The following is a 21,157-nucleotide window of genomic DNA, read 5'->3' as shown; positions in this document are numbered from 1 at the left end:
AAAAAACAAATTTAAGATAAAACAACACATGATCCAACATAGTCTGAGTTTTAAATATTTTTTCCGTTTTGTATATAGATATTTGAATTTTCTTTCTTTAGCTTGGCATTAAATATATGAAGTTCATAGATCAAAGGATCCATGTATTTATCTTAAGTCTATCTGTTGAGATAGCTTACTTTTCACTCGTCAAATTTGCAATCCCTTAATGCATTGCTTAGGGAGTATATACGAAATTATTTAAACAATTGTCAACACGAATTCTGCCCATATATCCAAGCAATTAGAATCCTTTTCCATATATTGATTTACCGTTTTTTTTTCCATACATTGTTTCACCTTTTCTTAATTTCTTCAATCAATCTCTCGGATAGTTCTTCAAAAATAATGCTATTTTGAACGTCGAATATTAATAGTCGAATCTAAATAGTCGAGTTTTAAATTCCAAATCTCATATACACAATCAAAATCGGTATGTATCTTATGGTTTAACAAGATCATTATGCTTTATCATCATTAAGCCATAGAGATCAGGGTGTGTTCTTACATAGCTCTTATAGTTTGATGAGCCCAGTCTTCTATTATAGTTTAGCAAAACTATTGAGAGCATTATAATACATAGAGATCAATGCATATCTGATATAGTTCCTATAGTTCAACAAAACCAGTGTATGTCTTATAGTTCGACAGGACTATTGAGAGTTTTATATTACCTAGAGTTCAGTACAAATTTCAATTAAGTCATTTATGCAATTACGCGTAATTATTATATAACTCTATCTCAACTTAGAGATCTACATTAGCATTTGTTATACTTATTATTCATAAATTAAACTTTATTATATATAAATAAAACTTTAAAAACGAACGCTATTGTAGAATTAGTTTCGTAGGATTAATTTGATGCAAGAATTTGAATGAAATTTGATGCAAGCAATTTGATAAGAACTATAGTATAATATAGAATAGATTTTTGATCCGTCCAGCCGAATATAGCAAAAGTATTCATTGAAAAAGAAAAAGAAAAAAATTTGTTTTCAGTTCGACAATCGTGCTAAGTATGAGACTAAATTCGTCTCATATCAACACATCTTACCACATGATTTTTAGAGCGAACATCGTGTTACTTTTCGTTTCATTAAAGCGTTATAGCTCCGAGTAGCATACACGAAGATGAGTTCTTTATCGTTCTGAATAAAAGCAACTATAGGAAACATTTTCACGCGAGTCAGCGAATGAAATAACAGAGAAAAAGAAATAGAGAAAGAGAATAAAAAGAAAAATGACGAATTGTCCAGAACGAAGTCCTCTAGGAGTTGTTATCTTGAAATATTTGGAAGGAGAAAAAACGAACGTTGAGAAGAATGGATAAAGAAATAGAAGAAAGCATCGACGGCGATAACGAGGAACGTTTGGGCGTTTGTGAAAATCCGGTAAAGTCATAAAAGTCGGAGAACGAGAAATTCTGTTACGTCCGTCTCGTCCCATCTATTCGTTCTTCTCCGGCTACGACAAAAGCATTACGTTCTCGTAACCGTCATCGTCGTAGACGACGCAGCTGGCTCCTATCTTGGAAACAAACTCCATGGGCTTCTTTTTTCTTCTTGATCCGACCCAGCTTTCAACCCTCGCTCTCATTTCCGCCTCGATCTCCATCGTTTACTCGGAATGGAAGTCGTTTATTGACTCAGAAAACAGTAAGTAAGATCGGATAAACGATACAGACAATATCTACATCGTGATAAAATGGAAAAAAGGAGAAAAGAAAAGAAAAAAAGTCGATTACCAGAGATCAAAGAAGGTCAACTTTACTCGAATGTATCTCTTTTTCATGCGTCAATTATCCCTTTAGTTTTTCTCACAATAGAGTAAAGTGAAGAGAAAAGGAAAAATGTAGATCGATCGAAGATAGGAATATTATTATTGTCCAATGTTATCGTGGTAAAGGTAAAGGTTAACAAATCTACATTGAGAATTTCTATTTCCATAGAATAGTTCCTTTTCGACAGGGTTCCAGCAATCTGGTAGCTTAGCCAACACATAAATTCCTCGAATACACGGCATCAGGATTAGGAGCAATAACCAATAGGCTGTTTTTGCCAGCACGGGCATACATTGCTGAGCCCTTTCCTATCCCGTTGACTCAAGCGATCGTCTATAAAAGCCGACCTTCTACTTGATTATTACATCAAAGACCATAAACATTCGTCTTAATCTCATTTGGACGCACAAAGAAAACGTAAAGATATACCAGAAATGTTTCGTTAGCCTAGATACTGTTTCTGTTGTTTAAACATGCTAGTGCATGTGTCCGATGTTAGTCTGCCAATGAACTAAACAATTTCTTTCTTTTTTTTTCTTTGAAAAATTTAGAAAGCGATTTGCTTGAGTCAAACTTCATTTCTTCTGTAATAAAAAGAAAAAAGATCATGTTACATGGATGAACGTGTATTGATGATATCGTCGAAATGGACGTACTAGATTCCTAATGAACTATTCACGAAGAGGACACTTTTCGATAGTTCGCTCGAAGGAGAATCTATCGTTGAGATTAAATGGTTCGGATATCAAGCTGAAAGCGCTGATTCGTCAGGGCTGCGTGCAATGTATCGTGAATCGCATGCGGTAAATCACAACATGCGGTAGAGAAAGCACTTTCCAGTGAGATACGTTCGTTCGATAACGAAGATGAATCTCTGACGAACGTCCCAAAATCGTCGATACCATTTTACGTCCTAATACATTCTACGTTTCTATGTCTAATCTTAATTGTAATATCATTGCAAATAGAACGTTCGCTTTTAGATATAGTAGAATATTCTGTTAAAGAATCATCGAATTTGTTCTCTCTATCTCAGTCTCTCTCTCTCTCTCTCTCTCTCTCTCTCTCTCTCTCTTCTTTTCTTTCAGAAGGATTCGAGCGATATCTAAAGCAGAAGCACGTCGAAAAGTAGTTCGAAAGGCACATCCGTACGTCACGAGGTGGCAATTACTCTTCCTCTAACTTTTTCCTACCCACTCCGACTCTCTTTCTCTTCCTCTCTTTCTCTATTTTTTTTCCTACCCCTCGACATCCACCACCTTTTTCATCCCTCATCGTATACGCTCGACGGTCGATCGATCTAACGCGAACGTAATAGATGGAAAATCTACCGAAAAACATAGGAACGTCAACGAACGACCCGCTTTAATTCGCATATATATATATATATATATATATATATCTATATATACACTCTACACAGTAATACGTAAATGTATGTGTATAGGTATATCGTATGTGTATATACTAATGTTCCACACCGACGTAAACGGACGTCATTGTTTCAGATAGGCCTTTTGTCACTGAACGATACTATTACCGTTCAGCTACCTCTTTCTCTCACTTGCCTCTCGTTTTCATCTTCTTCCAGACTAACGCGGACCTTCCATTTGCTTTAACCCTTCATCTTGCTCTCTCTTTATTTCTCGCGTGTATCATCGCACGATTCGAAAGCTTTTTCAAAGGGTTCCGCGTCGAGACTCATAATACGATCGTAATTACTCGCCGTTTTTCATTGCTAATTACTCGAGATAGTTCCGAAATCTGTCGCATACGGACAAGAATTTAACAGGCGTCCACGGTTCGGCCGTTGTTTTATGCGAAGCAACGGCAGGCTCCTCGTATATCTGGAATGCTGTGGTTCTAGGCAGTAGATCCCGGTCATTACACATCTCTCGTCCATTGTTGAGCTCGAAAATCGCGCGTACTCACTCACGTTTCCTCTCGAACGGTTAAAGTGCCTAAGGCATTCCTATCTCTCTCTTTCTTTCTTTCTCTCTTTTTCTCTTTTTCTCTTTCATTTTCGCAACTGTCATCAGTTAGCCGTTCTTCCATTGTTCATTTTCCAATCGCGAACACACTGATAATTAGAAGCGTTAATTATCAAGTACTCTGATCGATATCGATTACAAAAATCGATCATCACAGTTTTATATCTATTTACAAAAAACGATATTATTCTGTCATGATTTCGAAATTACAGAAAAGTGTATATCTTTGAAAACTGTCAAAGTTCTTACGTCCTTATTATAGATTACAGCCTTCTTGGTGAAACTTAAAGTTCTAGATACGATACAGCCATTTCCGATTTTATAATGCTTTGAGAAAAAAAATTCGTGTTCGAGAAAAAATCCGCATATATGTATACGTACATGTATATGAAAATATGTACGTATGAAACATGTACGTAAATATGTGTATGAAAAAGAGAGAGGGGAGAGAGGGGAGAGAGAGAGAAAGACAGAGAAAGACAGAGAAGTTTCTCATCGATTCGAGAAAGTTAGGCATATTCGCGTAGTTATTAAAGAAAAATCAATAGCTACGCATCCAACTCGAATCTCGACGAATTTTCCAACTCTGATAACGATGGCATCGTTGGTGAATACATGTCCGGCTAAGTGCATCATATGCAGTAACTAGAAGCGGAAACGATGGAGGGAGGAGAATGAGTATAGTGAGTTGAGGTAGGATAGATCCCGAAGAGGTAGGCGGGGACAAAGTGGAAACATAATTTGGCGTAGGTAACGCATAACTCCGGCGGTATCTGCCTGTCAGATAAGGCATGCCTCGCCGTATTCGGGTCGAGTTTGGATGCTGAATTCCCAGCTCTGTATGTCTCTGGAGAACGGAGGAGAGAGGGAGAGAAGAGGGATTGGGGATGGTCTTCCTCTTGCGCACTCTATCTTTATATGTACGTCGACCGCTTTCACCCTCGCTCTCTGCCAGCCGATTGTTCATGCCGGCGGCGTACCGAAGCGGGAACCATAAAATCATACGTAGGGTACACGTTCGTACGACGCGCGCGGAGTTTGATTAATTCGAGCCGGGCTTTAACTCGTCGTATCCGTTGAATTCGATAAGAAGCAGTTCCCTCGAATCCTAAAATTCACGAGCAGTTCTTCGACCGATCGATAACGCCGAGCGGCTTGAAAAGAATACAAAGTGCGTCTGATCATTCTTTGAAAGCGGGGAAAAAGAAGTTTTATTTTGTGCGGGAAGAACTAGTGCACACATGTGTGTGTGTATACATTAACAGGAAGATCTGAGATCGTACGAGAATCTCTTTGCTACGATGTACTTTATAAAGTAAATAATCAACGTTATTCGCAACGAACATCCCTCTTCTGTGTCTAACAAAAAGGGTAAATGAATGAAAGGGAAAGATGAACCGGAGAACGTTGACACTTGATATGTTTCTTTGCTGAACGTAAAGGGTTAGTGTACAATATACCTGAAGAGAGAAGCGATAGAGATAATCTGGCGGATAATGCATCGAATACTGATGCTGATGAACGGAATGATGATAATGCTGATGAAGATGTTGCTGTTGCTGCTGATGGTAATGATGATGCGGTAACGGCTGCTGTCCTTGCTGCTGAGATTGTAGTTGTTGCTGTTGCTGATGCTGATGCTGATAAGATAGCTGTTGGTGTTGCTCCTGCTTTTGGTGCTGATGATGATACCAGACATGATTGTATCCATCCATGTCACAACGATGTCACGAACAAAGTCTATCGCGCCGAACGTATCGCCGACATGACAGAAGAAAAAATGGTGCGCGCGCGGGAAACATATCAATCACCTGCCAATAGGCCGTCCGATCACTCGGTTCCGATAATTCTTCACGACTAGAAGAATCTTGACGTTTCGACAGATAACATCCGTTTTTCGTTTGCTATTGTTGTCGTTTCCCAAAATTGGAAATTAGAAATTTTCATTCCCGAAGGAGACGAATACTTCCCAGGAAGGATTTTAAGATAATTGGAGCTATTGCACACTTGAGATGATGAACATGAAGCAACTAACTCTCAATGAAAATGATGAAATTGTCGAGAGCCTTTGCTGGTGATCTTCTCCCCACTCCGTTCTTGACCCCCATGGACTGCTATCGCTCGCTTCCCTTAAACAGCGGCTTTTCCCTCTCTCTCTCTCTCTCTCTCTCTCTCTCTCTTTCTTTCTTTCTTTCTTCTCTTGCTTTTTCCTTTTGCCGTTGAACCGGTCAACCTTTGGCGTTTTACTTAAACGAGGGCTGAGAAGAGAGGGTTATCCCTGAGAAAAAGTGACATAGTGATCAGGAAGAAAAGGGGTCGTCACGATGGCGTCTCGCAAGCGGTTTCTTTATCTCTCCAACCTTGCTACTACTTCCTTCTTTTAAAGATACTATTTTATTTCGCTTTCGTTTTTTTCTTTTCTGTCGTCGAGCAAATAAAAATGTTGCGTTTCATTACTTAAAAAATTATTTGTCGATAATAATATCTAAAGTTTCATAATTTCTTTTTATTAAAAATTAATAAATCAAGTATAATACATGTATAATCTGTTATTAAGAGTAATACGCTTGAATGTGACATGTTAGACGATAATACGGTGAAAATATATAAAAATAATGAATATTCTACGAGTATGGAGTATAAACGTTTTCTTGATATTTACCCATTGAGTTTACATTTACGCAGAATTGCGATTTATTTGTTAGGTGAAATGAAAGCTTTCGTTGTTCAATACTACCATTGAAAATCTTTCTCTCAACAGGATACAGGTTGAATGCCGGGAAATTAAAATAATTACTTGCTATCGAATTAATTTAAACTTCAGTACACTCAATACACGCTTCTGATCTGGTAGTTTCAGCCTTTCTTGTTTGTTCGTTTTAATAATTAAAAGCTTTATAACATCGATCGATTTTTCCAAAAGTAAAATCTCTGTTAATTAAAAAGATAAACTAGCATATGTTTAATATTATTTAAAAACGCTGATCTTCTTGAAAGGAACAAAGTGGATGATCTTTTAAGAATAGTTTAACGTTTCCGCTTTTTCTTTTTTATTTGATGTAGTTCTACGTACAAACAGGTTATTCTAGAACGGTTGAATGCATCCCGCGGGAACCATTATCGGATGGGGAAGGGTGAGGAGAAAAGAGAAAATAGGGGTGGTAGATTTCGAATCGATCGACCCCGTTTGCCAAGTTCAAAGGGATAATAATCTAATAGTGCTCGATCCACGGCCTCCCGCAAATTTCCATAGTTAAGCTGACAAACAATGCGCGCGCTCATTGGAAAAACAATGGAACGCAAAAATTTACTTTGTCATGAATTTACTTGTATTGAAGTTTGGAAATTCTGTTTTCACAAAAAAAAGTAACCTTGACCGTTCGCGCATTCACGTAGAGACAATAAATACACATATTATACGAAATATTGTTGCGTAGATAGGTACCTATATTTTGGAAAAAAAAGAAAAGAAAAAAAGCAGAAAAAGATTTTATTTATCTAAAAGAAGGATTTACTACACAAAAGCAAAAGTATGTTAAAGTCGATAATGCGTTTGCAGCACTGGTACTCGTTTCGTCGTAGAACTCGTTCGATTTGCGGTCATTCGATGGCATTCGAAAGATGACGTCAACAAGCTCGACCTACTTTCGAAGCTTTCCCGCTTTTCTGCTTTCCCGCTCATCGATGTACGAATGGTACCATTTTTTTGAATAGCACTCTTTGCATTGCAACAATCCAATCGCTCTAACGCAATTTTAAATATACGCGCGAGGATTCCCGTTTTTCCATATCTCTTTCATTCTTTCTCAAAGATATTCATGAATGGGACTAGAGCTTCTTCTCGAAGGAAGGAAACAATCATTTCTTCGAAGGGAACGAAACGTGTTCGAAAGAAAGAAGGATGAAAGGAAGGAAAGAAGGAAGGAAGAAAAGAAGGAAGGAAAGCGAGTAGGGTAACTGGATGGATGAGTGAGTGGGTAGATGGAAACGAATGAGATAGAGAGAGAAAAAGAGCGAGGAACAGAAAGAGAGAGAGAGAGAGAGAGGGAGAGAGAGAGGGAGAGAGAGAGAGAGAGAGATAAAACTTCGCGCAAGGACAACTAAAAAATTGAAAACAAGAGAGCAAGGCACAAAAAGTATCAACGGGCAACCAGTCGAAGCGAAATGCTCGAACAACGTCGACATCGACTATGACAACTATGACTACGACGAAAAGAGTGGAGCTGAGCGAGGAGAATTTCAAACTCGCTGAATTGAAAATCGTCGACTAGGATGTTTTTGCGCTTCCAATCAGTGCGAGTCAAACGAGCCGCGCATTCGGTTTGGCATAAAGAGGGAGAGTGAACGTTGCTGCTCGATAAAACAAGCCCCTTTCTCCACGTATCTAGTCTATATATGTTATGTTTATAGGTATATGTGCACCTATATGTATACCATTGTACTATAGCATGCTGACCGCCCTGGAAATCAGAGAGCGCACATCATTCGAACACTGCGAAAGCGTCAAGGACTTTTCCGCTTCCTGATTTATCAGTTCACTACAGAGAGGTTAATTACGAGACTTCTCTTCTTTCTATACAATAGAATTTGATATATCGATTGACTAACAAATGTAGCATTATATATACATATAACAAATATAGCATTATATCGTGTATGTATGTAATCCACATACATATATATATGTACATAATGTAATGTACATACATACATGTATGTAATGTACATGATACAACTCGAATTGTATGGGATTCCTTTTAAATTTAGTTTTGCTTTTATTTTAATCTCTAAGAGCTTTTCAATGTTTAATGAATTTCGTAATATAGGTGGATTATTGATTTTTCAAATTTTTCTATATTCTTTATTTGCAAAAAATATAATAGAAAGAAATAGATTATACCTATCGAGAGCAACAGAAAGATTAAGATAAAAAAAAGTTCTTCTTAAGATGTCTCTACCGTTTAACGATTTCTCGTTCAGAAATAATTTCATAAAAGAAGATAACGTTCTCATCTTTTTCGTAAGAAAGAAAGGAAAACAACGACCGTTGACAATTTCTTTTTGTGGATTTTTTTTCGCGATGCCAAGTGTTGGTACTTAGCTGCTTCTCGCTTAATACCACTCGAGTTTTAAGAAGGCTCGATGTCATGCTGATAAGTTTTAAAATTGTTGGAAAGGGCATAAAGATCGAAGCACATCCTACCTGCAATCATAACTTCTCACGACGTCGTTTATATAACTACCACGTCAACGGTGATATTATTAGCTATCTTTTGTTTCGTCCATTTGGCTATTTTTTCCTCTCTCTCTCTTATCCTAACCTTCGACTTTCTCTTTTCCACGCTTCTCATCCTCTCTTTTCCGCCCTTTTTCTCGTTCGAGCTGACTTCATTTTTTTCCTCGTTTTTCCCGCGAATTAATTGAAGCTCGATTGAAAGTTTGCTTTGATGTGGCTCCTCTATAGAGAATGGGGGTAGTAGAAGAGGGGTGTCAAGCTTTCCGCTTTCACGATACTCGTAAAACAGCGGACTTTATTTCTTTCTTTTCTTTCATCACGGAAACAACCATTGTAAGGGCTTCGATATTTTTTAGAAAATGCCGGAACAAAGTAAGCGTATACAAATGTGCACGGAGAGAGAAAAAAGAATGTATAAAATGATTCTATACCGACCCTTTTGATGCATTAATAGTACGTTTTCATCTGACCTGTGAGTTTCACTTTTGAATGAATATGCATTTTCCATTCGGCAGTATTCCGAGTTAATCTCATTCTTTCTTTCTTCGTCTATATTCATCTATCTATCCCTCTTTCCACCTGACTCTCACGAATCAATTCGTCCATGTTTTTTATTTTTCAAATTTATGCATTCCGCTTTGCGCAATGGATATACACACACACACACTCATACATACATACATATATGTATGTATGTATGTATATATATATATATATATATATATATATATATATATATATACTAGGGCAATTAAAAATTCCGTGCTCATTGCGCGTGAGCGAATATATTGAATTATGCTGTTAATAAATTTTTTCTTATAAATAGCAGACAAAACTGAAAGAAAAAATAAAAACTGATTGAACTATTAGTATTTGTAATTCGACTTTCGAGATAAAATAATTAATATTTAATTTATTTCATTAATCGTGAAAAAGGAATGAATTGTATATAAAAAAAATTACGAATTACGCTTAATTGTAAAATCATTTTTTACGCTTAATCATAAATACATTCCTTAATTTCGTTTCCATCTTCTTTAACGTTTCTTTTTAAGTTAGAAATAATTTGATATTGAAATTAATTATATACAATCTTTACTGAGAAATAAGTGTGTTAGTATGTTGAGATGGTTATGACACATTTGCAGAAAAAATTCTTTGCAAAAGAACTATTTGTGTTCTCTCGTATACATGGAAACCGATTAGTTCCTTTTTTTCCTATTTGCTTTAAATAAACAGAAATAAGGATAATTGTTGGTACTGGCAATACGATATTAAAATTTTCTCCGAACTCTCTATTCTCAATTACTCTATATTCTTCCGTATATACTAGTATCTCGGTTCATCTTTCGTAGCTTTATTATCCTGCGTTCTAGTTATCGATATATTGTGCTTTAAAAATCACATTTACGATAAAGCTGAGAAAGTAGAGAATATTCTCCGAGAGATACTAGAATATTAGTAATCCAATATCATATTTCAAGCGGATATCCCGATAAACAACATAACTATACCTATTTTCGATGATACGTTTGCCGATTAAATAACGATTAAAATTTACGATTCCGTGTACGCACCAAGCGGAGAACATGACGTTAATCGTTAATAATTACCTATGTTGGATCAATATCGTCTACGTCATTATCAAAATTTCAATATCCGTTCGATAAACTGCATTCGCATTAATGTCATATACTTTCAAGTCGGACATATTGGATTCCTTCGAGACGACAAAATCGTTCAATTTATGTGATATGTAGGTATGTATATATATATGTAGAGTATAGAATATCGTCGTTGTCGTCGTCATTCCCCTTCTCAGCAACAGTTTCATCCGCACTTCGCTTGTTGTTACCACGGTAACGGTATCCAGCGAAAAAATAACTACGCCCTTTCTACAGGTATCTTTGTACACGTAAACCATTTGTTCGGCAGCCGAGTCGCACTGAGCAAGTACTCGCAATTAAGAGGAAAATCGGTTTTCGCAAACTGCTCAACTACGAAGTTGAGCGTCGTAAGAAACGCTGTGAAACGAGAACGGCGTTCCACTGGCATCATGGAAGTAGAAAGCGGTAATTCTTGCGCGGCCAATCAGAATCAAGCCGACGAATACGATATGGAAAAGACGAGGACGATAATAATAATAATATAATAATAATAATAAGAAGAAGAAGAACAACAATAATAATGATAACAATAATGATAATAATTATAAAAGCGGTACAATATTCATGATGTTCATTCGTCTCGAATCAGTGGAGGGGTATTATCGCTTTCCTCCTCTTGTTCTCTTTGCACGCAATCCGCTTATCATCTTTCACCAATTATCTATAAAATCTAATTCGAATTTGAAAGAGAATCATTGTACTATTTTGAAAACGAGCTCGCGATCAATCAAAAAGATTCCTCATAACGTTTCTCTGTAACATTTTAAGCTGCCGATTTGTGAATAGAGAAAAAAAGAAACGAAGAAAGAAAGAAGATAAAATCGTCGATTTGTTCCACCTGTTTCGACTGAACTAAAGGAACATATTTTTCGAATAGAGAAGAACAGGTTGGTTGATTGGCTGGCGGGCATATCTGACGATTCTTTTCAATCTTTCGTCGATTCGTCACTCACCAGGAAAGTAGGATCATAGGTAACAGAAGAAGGAAAATAAGAAAGATAAGAGTAAGAAGAGAATGTTGAAAAAAAGGAGAAGAGGGACAAGAATAAGACAAGCAAGAAAATTACACGGTAGACGCAAGATCATAGCGTCGGTAGTATCAGGATTCTTGCAATAACTTGCCTCCGCCCGGCACGTATCGCAAACAAACACCGACCGTATTGAGCGGAGGCGCGCCAAGTATTTTCCAATTACATCTTCCGTTAACGATTTTCCCGCCTATACCCTCGGCATGGCTTGCTTGTTCACTCGCTCGGCGCCATGCTACACCGAAAGACCATTTGCCATAGGGAATTTGTTACGCGCTTCGATCGACCGCGTTCCTCTTCTACAGTCGCGTATCAAATATTAATTAATTCGAAGCCATAGGAAATACGAGGCGTAGGTATACGGTTTCTAGCGTGATATCGTCGAGAGAAAGAGAAAGATAAACAGAGTGAGAAAGAGAGAGAGAGAGGAGAGAGAGAGAGGAGAGAGAGTTCGTCGTTTGTTATACGTCATGTTGGTTATCGTGAACAAGAATCGAAGTTCCCTTAAATTTTCCTAAATTTCACCAAACATATTGTCGAATGAAGTTTCAAAGTTTTCGCAACCAACCTTCCGGGAAATATTTCTTACAAGGGACGAGGAGATCGAAAAACGAATCGTTCTCCAACGGTTTTCCGTGACCCAGAAAGAAATGAAAAGAGATGGCAGGAAAGCATGACGGAAGGGAGACGGAAATAAAGAAGAGTTAAAGCGAACCAGTAACTCACGGATTTGCATTTTCGTTTCGTTCCAAAATTTAAATCTCCGTCATCGCGTTAGTGTCGACACGATAGCTTCGTTCGATGAAAGGAACAACGGAAGAAGGAGCCAGGAAGCATCAAGCACACGTGCTCTCGCAATGTCCCTTTAAAGTCCTCGTTTTCTCAACGTACTTCGATCACGTTTACGGTTCTACGCGAAGAAAAAAGAGAAAGAGAAAAAGAGAAGTATAGTACAACAGAAGGAACCGAAGCAAGTTCAGAGAAGGAAAAAAGGAAGAAAGTAAGAGAAAAAAAAAAAAATAGAAAAAAATATGAAAAGACAGGAACGTGGCTAGCAGCTGCCGGACACGAAGTTCGAGTCGAGTCGAGCTAACAATAAAATTCGGAAGAACGTGGAAGGAGAACGCGCGTGCCCATCATTTTTCACGGCCACCAAAGTAGGAGAGGAAAAAGAGAGAGAGAGAGAGAGAGAGAGAGAGAGAAAGAGAGAGAGAGAGAAAGAGAGAGAGAGAGAAGAATATGTGTTACGACCATTGGTCGAGGAAAAAGAAATTTTTCACGAGAACCGAAATAGATACAGCCGTCATTGGTCGAACGAACGAACGAAAGAGAGGAAGAAAGCATCGAATACGAGGGGGGTCCTTTTTCTCTCTTCGGATGCACCAGCGAACACACGAACACGTAGGAATAGTCGGTAGAGCTGGTGGACTCGCTGGGGGTCTTCTCTTACAATCCATGGGGGTCATCGAGAAAGGGGAGAGAAAGAGAGAGGAATTCTTTTGCTTAACGGGGTGGACGTGACACCAGTCTGTCCGGTTCTCACTGTGGGAAGATACGTTGTGGAAATCTACGATCGCACCCCTGAGGATTTTCAGGACCTGTCTCAACTCTCTACCTACCTCTTCCCCTCTTCCTTCTTTTCTCTTCTTTTACATAATTCTTTCCCCTCCCCTCTCCTTATCTTTCTCTCTGTCTATTGCGTGCATCTTTACGACCCCTGCGAAGCAACTCGATGAAGATGTCGTTAATGAGTTATTTAATCGGAATATTGCTCCCTTACTTCCGGCAAATTTACATATATGTTTTCTTTATTTCTTCGTTACTTATTTTCCAGCAATTTTCACTTCGTCATTCTTCACGAAAATTCCTTTTCGATTCGTGTTCAACGACTTAAGAAGTTATAAGCTCACGGGAATATTTTCCCGACGGTGGAAAAGGCATTAGTGTAGTTTGGCGTTCCAATTGGGAGTATTGTATCTAATGTGTTAATTAAATTGGCACGTATACCATAACGGTACAACGACTGTTAGGAGTAAGCTCGTTACAGTTAAGAACATCCCGGTAGGATCTAACCGGCAGTTTGTAACTATTCGCGAGAGATTCGGAAGGTAATATTATAGACGATTATTATTCCAATAATATCGTCACCAAGTCTCTCTTTCTTTGAACTATCGCAAAGAATATAACATACGTATATACGTGAACAATTAGAATTTAGGAGAATTAGTGTCGTTTTGAGCAAAAAACGAAATGCTGAGTATATAAAAGTTGTGAAAACAATCTTTGAAAACACAAATTATAAAAAAAAAAATGACAAAGAGAGAGAGAGAGAGAGAGAGAGAGAGAGAGAGAGAAAGAGAGAGAAACAAGCAAGCTCGAGTTTACCGAGTGGTAAATAACTCTGTAATGCTCGCACGGTAATGGGAAAGGTAACAGATGCGAACGTTAGCAATTTCACGACGAAACTATCGTGTCGCATAAAGGGGCTCGTAGGTGCGGGTGAGGCTTTCACTACGAGTTAGCCTGCAACCAATGGCATAAACTTACGATGGTACAAACGAGCGCGACACGCAAGCCGATCCTCCTATTCCAATGGGTATGTATGCGCTTACGTGTGATATTCCGCGCGTGAGAGACTAGAATCTCAACGACTTCTCGTAATTCTTATTTGCGCTGCTGTTGTAATACACGAGCATACAAAACGACCACACCAACGTTCTCTTTTCGTTGTGCCCACGATGACAATGCTACGACCATTCGTTTTTTTTTTTATCTGCGTACGCACATACGTAGATGTACATCTGTGTTAGAAATCGTGTAATGTTCGCAAAACACGAGCATTATTTTCCACTATGAGTGCCAAACGATTCCTCTTTCTACTTTCTCTCCAATCCATCCGTGAAGTACGTTCTAAATTGCAATAATGAGTGTGCATAATTATTCGAAATACGTCTCGAGAATGATACTCTTAAGATTATAAATATATAATCGTTTTATTCTCTTCTTAGATAATAATCGATGATGGACAGTAGTAGAAAAAGCATGGATATATCGTAACATTGAAAAATTTCGGTTCAGTTATTTTCACTGTTTACTTTATTTCACATTTTATTATTATTATTATTATCATCAAGGAGCACATTGCTTTTATTTATTATACAAAGAAAAGTTCTCCGGTAGAGTTCCCATTCGGATTTCGTCGATTCATAGCACGGTTGTTAGAAAGATAGCAGAGAATCGACTCCATACATTTTAATGTGATCGGCCAATTGCAATTTCAACATTTTTCTTTTCCTTCTTCGTCTTTTTGTTTATATTCTCTTATCTCTTTATCACTTTTCGTTATCTCTACTTTTTCTTTTCTTCCTTCTCTCTCTCTCTTCCTCTCTCTCTCTCTCTCTTTCTCTCTCTCTCTCTCTCTCTGTCTATCTATCTATCTATCTATCCCTCGTTAGCTCTTGTTTACAATCGAGAGTAGACCTTGGTACGATCGTATAAGCTTGCACTACCGTTGACTCTCGGGTATTACGTCGTAAACGTAATGAAGATGAGCCAACCTCTGGAACATGGAGCCTCATGTGAAAGGATACGTATAGTGGATATCGATAGAAGGCTAGTTCCACTTATCGAGTCTAGCGCGATGGCAAACCCAAACGATATCGTCGTACATCCATCGGAAGTAGCTTGGGTGATCGCGTTAATTAGTGATACGAAAAGAGGGTCCACTCACGAAATTTCGCTTAGGTCAAAATAATCGATAATATATGAATATGCTTTATAATATAAACCATCTATGTATGTATGACAATAAGATAAAAGTATGGGTAGAATCCTTTGATGTTCATTTAATAATTTCCATTCGACGTTCACGTTGAATCGATCAACTTTGCATACGTGATTATTGCGATTTGAATATATAAAATATATAAAATAGAATTATTAAAAGTAATAATCGTGCAGAATTGATAATGTTAGAAATCCTATTTTATTCAATTATTAATACAAAATCTGTTACATCCTGTTTCTACATACACATATATCGAGAAAGTTTTTATCTTAAAATTATAAGTAAATCATTAAAGTTCGAGAGAACAATGGATAAAAATGAGGCACTCAATATACACGAATATGCGTTGGACGCAAGCGTGTAGTGGTAAGATTAGAGGAAAATGTGATAGTCTATGAAAATGATAGAAACTATATCGTGAGAGAAAGCAAGAAAAAGAGAGAGGGAGAGAGAGAGAGAGAGAGAGAGGCAACTTAACGTTTAGTTTCGACCTCGTAACGTTCATAAAATACAGAAAGATTAAGAAAGAAAAGATTGTACTATTTGTTTCTGAAAGTGTCTACGTTTGCCAAAATGCTGACTAAGAGAAAGAGACTCGTTATGTTCACGATTTGTGGTCAAGGATTTTGGAAGAAGGTACTTATTCTTATCCTGAGTTCTCGTCCTTCTCCTTCGTTTACCCCGTCTCGTCCAGCACGCTCACGACTTAATACTTACCGCATTGGAGTACTCTAAATCACTGTCTCGAAAGGCACAATTTACAGTGGCTCGCGCTCGTCGATTTGACATCGACATTTCTCTTTTTCTCTCTCTATTTCTCTTTTTCTCTTCCTGTTTCATTCCTTTTTAATAATACGCGACACGAAAGCGAAATACGACGGTGACATGGAAAATACGATCACCTTTCGCTCGAGTCACCTTTGGAAAATAATATTTATCAGAATGAACGTGCAGATGTCTTTTGTTAAATAGAAAAAAAAAGAAAAGAAAAAAAAACATGTATTGTCAAACATGCACATTGCCACGTTCAAAATAATATTTTCCGTATTTCCCGTCGTTTATCTTTCTTTCTTTTTTCTTTTTTTCTTTCGAAGACATCTTCTTTATGAAAGATCGAGCTTCCTTTTCAAAAAGAAGATCGACTTTCTCCTGTCCTTACTCTTTTAAGGGAACAACGCCTTGAAATATAGCTCCCTTAATGGGTTGAATAGGAAGAAAGGAAAGATCGCAATCAAGTTTGGCCTCGTCGATTTTCTACGAGCGTTTCTTAAACTTGGCGACCATCGAGATTTCTAAGGATCCATTCGTCTTTGGATTTCTAAGTAATTAAGATGCTTTTCCGGAGAAAATAGAAGACGGTCCTTGCTGTAGATTTGGCAAAAGGGCGACGCTGCGAGTAATCACAGCACTCTTTCCTTCCTTTCCCTTTAGTTTCTATCTTTATTCCTTTTATCATTCTACTCTGTCCTCAATGCGTTTTCTTATCGGCAAAGATCTCATACATATTAATGGAGATCCAATCGATTTTAGTTCGATTTTTTAAGATATTTCGACGCGTAAGCTCTTTTACCGGCCGCAATGGTTATTATGGCATTAACGTAATGAAGTTAGCTATGGAGAACATCCGTCGAGAAGAATGAGATGAACGGATGGTGGAAGTGGAGTTAGAGAGAAAGAGAGAGGGGGTTAGGGAGAGAGGAAAGAGAAGCGGAAACGAACGAAGAAGTCGAAACGGGAATTGTTATTCATATCCAATGAATGATTGTTTTGTCTAACCTCTCGTAAATATTATAAAGACAATGTTGTAATGAATTTATTGTTAAATATCTTTAAATATTTAAATTTTACGATTAACAGCTAATTCGATGTATTATCTCTGACAGAACATACTATTTTCTCTCTACGGCAAACGTATTGACAATTATCGTAAGCAAAACGTATTACGGATTATATTATATTAAATTTAGATTTTTAGCGAATATACGATGCCTGAGGATACGCACGTTGATAACTTTTAATTAATTTGACGAGCATTATTTACTTTCTCTCTCTCTCTCTCTCTCTCTCTCTCTCTCTCTCTCCCTCTCTCTTTCTCTCTTTCTCCTACTCGACGGTTATCATCGAGGATCGATGGATCGACGATTTGTCGATTAAACGGACGATAAAATATCTGTATAATTTGGAGCTTCCGAGTATCTGCTTTGGAAAAGTAAACCAGTTTATTTGTTCGACCGACCGACATGTATCTTTTTTTTTGTTTGCTTCAGACATATTCCCATCGTAATAACGACCGATTGATGCTTTAATTAATGAAATCCACGAGACAGCGTCCATTTCGCGTAACGGAGGTCAGTATGGAGAACAAACAGTTTATTGTGAGAACGTGGCATATTCGATAACAATTATTCGGTCGATACGATCATCAAACCGTAGGACTTGACTGACACATTTGATGAATTTCTTGAGTCAATAAGTCAATATTACATAAGCATTATACAGCCGTCTTCATAAAGTCAATATTTGTTTGATCGGCCGATGGATCGATAAAAGAACAACTTTTATTAATATTAATCAATGAATTTTTATTTATATACAATAATAAATTATTATTATATTTATATATAATAATAATGTAGTAACAATAGTAATGTAGAATGTCTCTATGATAATCGTAAATAGAGAAGGTAAAAGGTATTTCTTCATTTCGATACTTCATAAATCTTTGCTCAAGAAAAAACGGCAAAGACGATGAATGTAGACGAAGTAAGAGTGCAGTTGCATTTGGATCGAACGAGAGGTTTCCTCTATTCCTATTAAAATCGAATACGAAGGTTTACATCCTTCCAAAGGACCAGAAGGAGCCCTTTGAGTAGAAAGTATAGAACCGTGAAGGGTTTCGTCAAAGGACTTTTTGTCATCATTTTTACGTCCATCGAGTCAAAGTATCCGGAAACGACGAGGGTAAAACGTTACGAGATACTGGAGAAGAAGGAAAAGGAGGAACGAGTACCAATTAGCGAATCGTACGATCTTATTTAATGGATTTGCCATAATCCGTTACGAAGGTTAAGAGACGAAAAAATTGAGAAAGAGACAGAAAAATAGAGGAACAGAAGGATGAGGGACTCGAGGGAGAAGAAGAAAGCAGGGTTGGACTCGAAGTACGTCACCTAATCTGACGGCACACTTTAATCCCTACTCACGAATATTCCATCACTAGGATTTGGGGTGGATCGTTTAAAAGCCGACGGTCTGCCATTTTAATGTAGATTCGGCCAGGCCGTTCGATGAAATTACAGTCAAGCTCGGTACGCTGCTCGCGATCAATGTCCATGTTTCCGATATCGAATGAGAAAATATTTTCAAAGCGTAATTCTCGAAAACCGAAGTAGAAGTTGGAATAGAGAGCGGTGAATACGTGTCGGTGAAAGAGCACGAGATAGATGGATGGATAGACGGATAGATATAGAAAGGAGGATAGAGTAGAAGTAATAGAGGAGGCTTTGAACTGGGTGTAGCGCGGCAGTTTGTCGCGTTTCCATGGGATTTTGCTGCCGCAATCGCATTAAATCCTACGAATCTTCGTCGAGGTATGTACAATGTAACGCGTATAACGTCATTTCGCGACATGAATTGCATGTCAAAGAAGCTTTGTAGTTGTTGAATACGATATGATTTAAGTTTTCCATTGGAGGACTCTACGTTAAACAATAGAGATCGTAAAAATTAATAACTGCTTTTGTTATTTTTCAGTCATTGAGTTTAGTTTCTGACGAGTAACGAGATCATAAAACATTTTATTTCTCCTTTTATTTTTCTTTCTACGTCAACAATAAGCAAACTCACCTGTGAATGGTTCCAAATTTTTGGCTTTGGGCTGGATCGCGCATTGTTGGACGTGCTCGTACTTCCGGAATTACTCAGAAGACTGCCAGATGACGCGTTAGATTTGATTGATGGCTTTTGGCTCTTTTGGATTTGCGTTGAGCTCGTTGTCGTGGCCGAACCGTTCCGCTGTTGCTGCTGCTGTTGTTGTTGTTGCTGTTGTTGTTGTTGCTGTTGTTGTTGCTGTTGCTGCTGTGCGGACGTTTGTTGTTGTTGCTGTTGCTGCTGTTGTTGCTGCTGCGTCTGTTGCATGATTTGCTGAATGAGCTCGAGCTGTTGTTTCGTAAGCCCATCGTTACTGGCACCCGGAGAAGACGCACTCTGCGAACAAAGACATGAAATATTTTGAAGAATTGCTATTAAGCTTATGCGTTTCATTCAAAAGGGCGTTAGACGTCCAATCGCGTCCCCTTCCTAGTCGATGAATATCGTGCGTGCTACAGAAGGAAAACCAGAGATCCTGTTTCGTCTCTTTTCACATATATATAGCTATTTTTTCTTCATGTATTGTACAGATGTATGTACACTTACATACGTAGAGCAACACTAACACCGTTATTCGCTTTCGGTTTTAGAGTTAAGCGAATTGGCTGGGAAAGCAGCTCTCGCCTTTATCCGAGCGATTCCAAGCGTTATTGGCAATTTTTCGTTGAAACCGAAGGGTTGCTCGTAACGCATCCATCGAAAATCCTCTTTCGCAGCGAACGAGCGAATCGCTTTTGTTCTTCTTTTTTGTTTTTTCTCATCGTTAACCATCGACTTTTCTTTTTTGACTTGTTATTTTTTCCCTCTTTAATGGCTTCTTAAGCGCTTTGGAAGTAACATCGGATTATCTGCCTCGATAATCCATCGATACCGACGAGCTCGTAAAAAGGTAGCGTTTGTTGTTCAAAATAAAAAAAAAATAAAACAAATAATTAGCATGAGTGACCTTGCGCTTTGATGGCATAGCGATCGGGCGTTACCTAGAATTCACGAGTACTCAGCGTAACAACACGGATTGGGTTACCGATTAAAATTGGATTTGTTAATTACTGCTGGGAGCGCGCGGTAGGCAGTTGCTACTATGCCTGATCCGGCTCATACCTTATTAAACCTTCATTTTGTAATTCCCACGTTGCCATTTGTCATCGTCGTAATCAGTGGCCACTCGTTTCCTGGACATGCCACTACTCGTACGTTTCCCCTCGGTCGTTATTTCCTATTCCCCTTCCTTCTCCCCAATTTCTCATTCTACCTCTTCTTTCCGCAGTTAAATTTTCAATCTTCACTCAAAAGAATTGCAGTGATATTGTTTCTTTCTGTTTTTCTTCGATACAGGTGAGAGTAGCAAAGATAAAAAGTTCAATGTTAAGGACTACGTCAACATGATTAACAAGAATCTAAGTGAGAATTAATGTTACATATTTACTCTTTTAAATATCCGTCGCTTCTAAAATTGAGACAACTTTTTATTGATTCTTTCGAAATATTATGCGCGAATTATATTTCCATGTAAGTTTATTATTTGGACTATTCATATTGATCCTTTCCGATCTATTTTCGATTATGCATTAGTGCAATGAGATCGTCGATGGAAATCACTGAATTTTATGCGTACGTTCTAACTACGTTTCTTTTTTAAAAGAACCAAAATTTCTCGCTAAAGCTAATTCGCACAAAATTTAATTAATCAGTCCGATTCCGAACGCTAACGTAGAAGCGATGAAAATTCGCGGCGATTTTATTAACATATAACGAT

At 37.8% G+C, this 21,157-nt stretch overlaps 1 protein-coding gene across 11 annotated transcripts in view; it reads right to left on the bottom strand.

Annotated features, from left to right (window-relative positions):
* Positions 1–21,157, bottom strand: part of LOC124433118 — a 299,244-nt gene that overhangs the window by 24,900 nt on the left and 253,187 nt on the right. For all 11 annotated transcript variants that reach the window (XM_046982751.1, XM_046982755.1, XM_046982753.1 and 8 more), the window contains one exon: positions 19,378–19,737. In XM_046982751.1, coding sequence (XP_046838707.1) covers positions 19,378–19,737 — 360 coding nt within the window. The remainder of the gene's footprint in view (positions 1–19,377; positions 19,738–21,157) is intronic.

This window comes from Vespa crabro, chromosome 2, assembly GCF_910589235.1.
Source record: "Vespa crabro chromosome 2, iyVesCrab1.2, whole genome shotgun sequence".
Lineage (NCBI taxonomy): Eukaryota > Metazoa > Arthropoda > Insecta > Hymenoptera > Vespidae > Vespa > Vespa crabro.
This window is presented reverse-complemented; position numbering and strand designations above follow the sequence as displayed.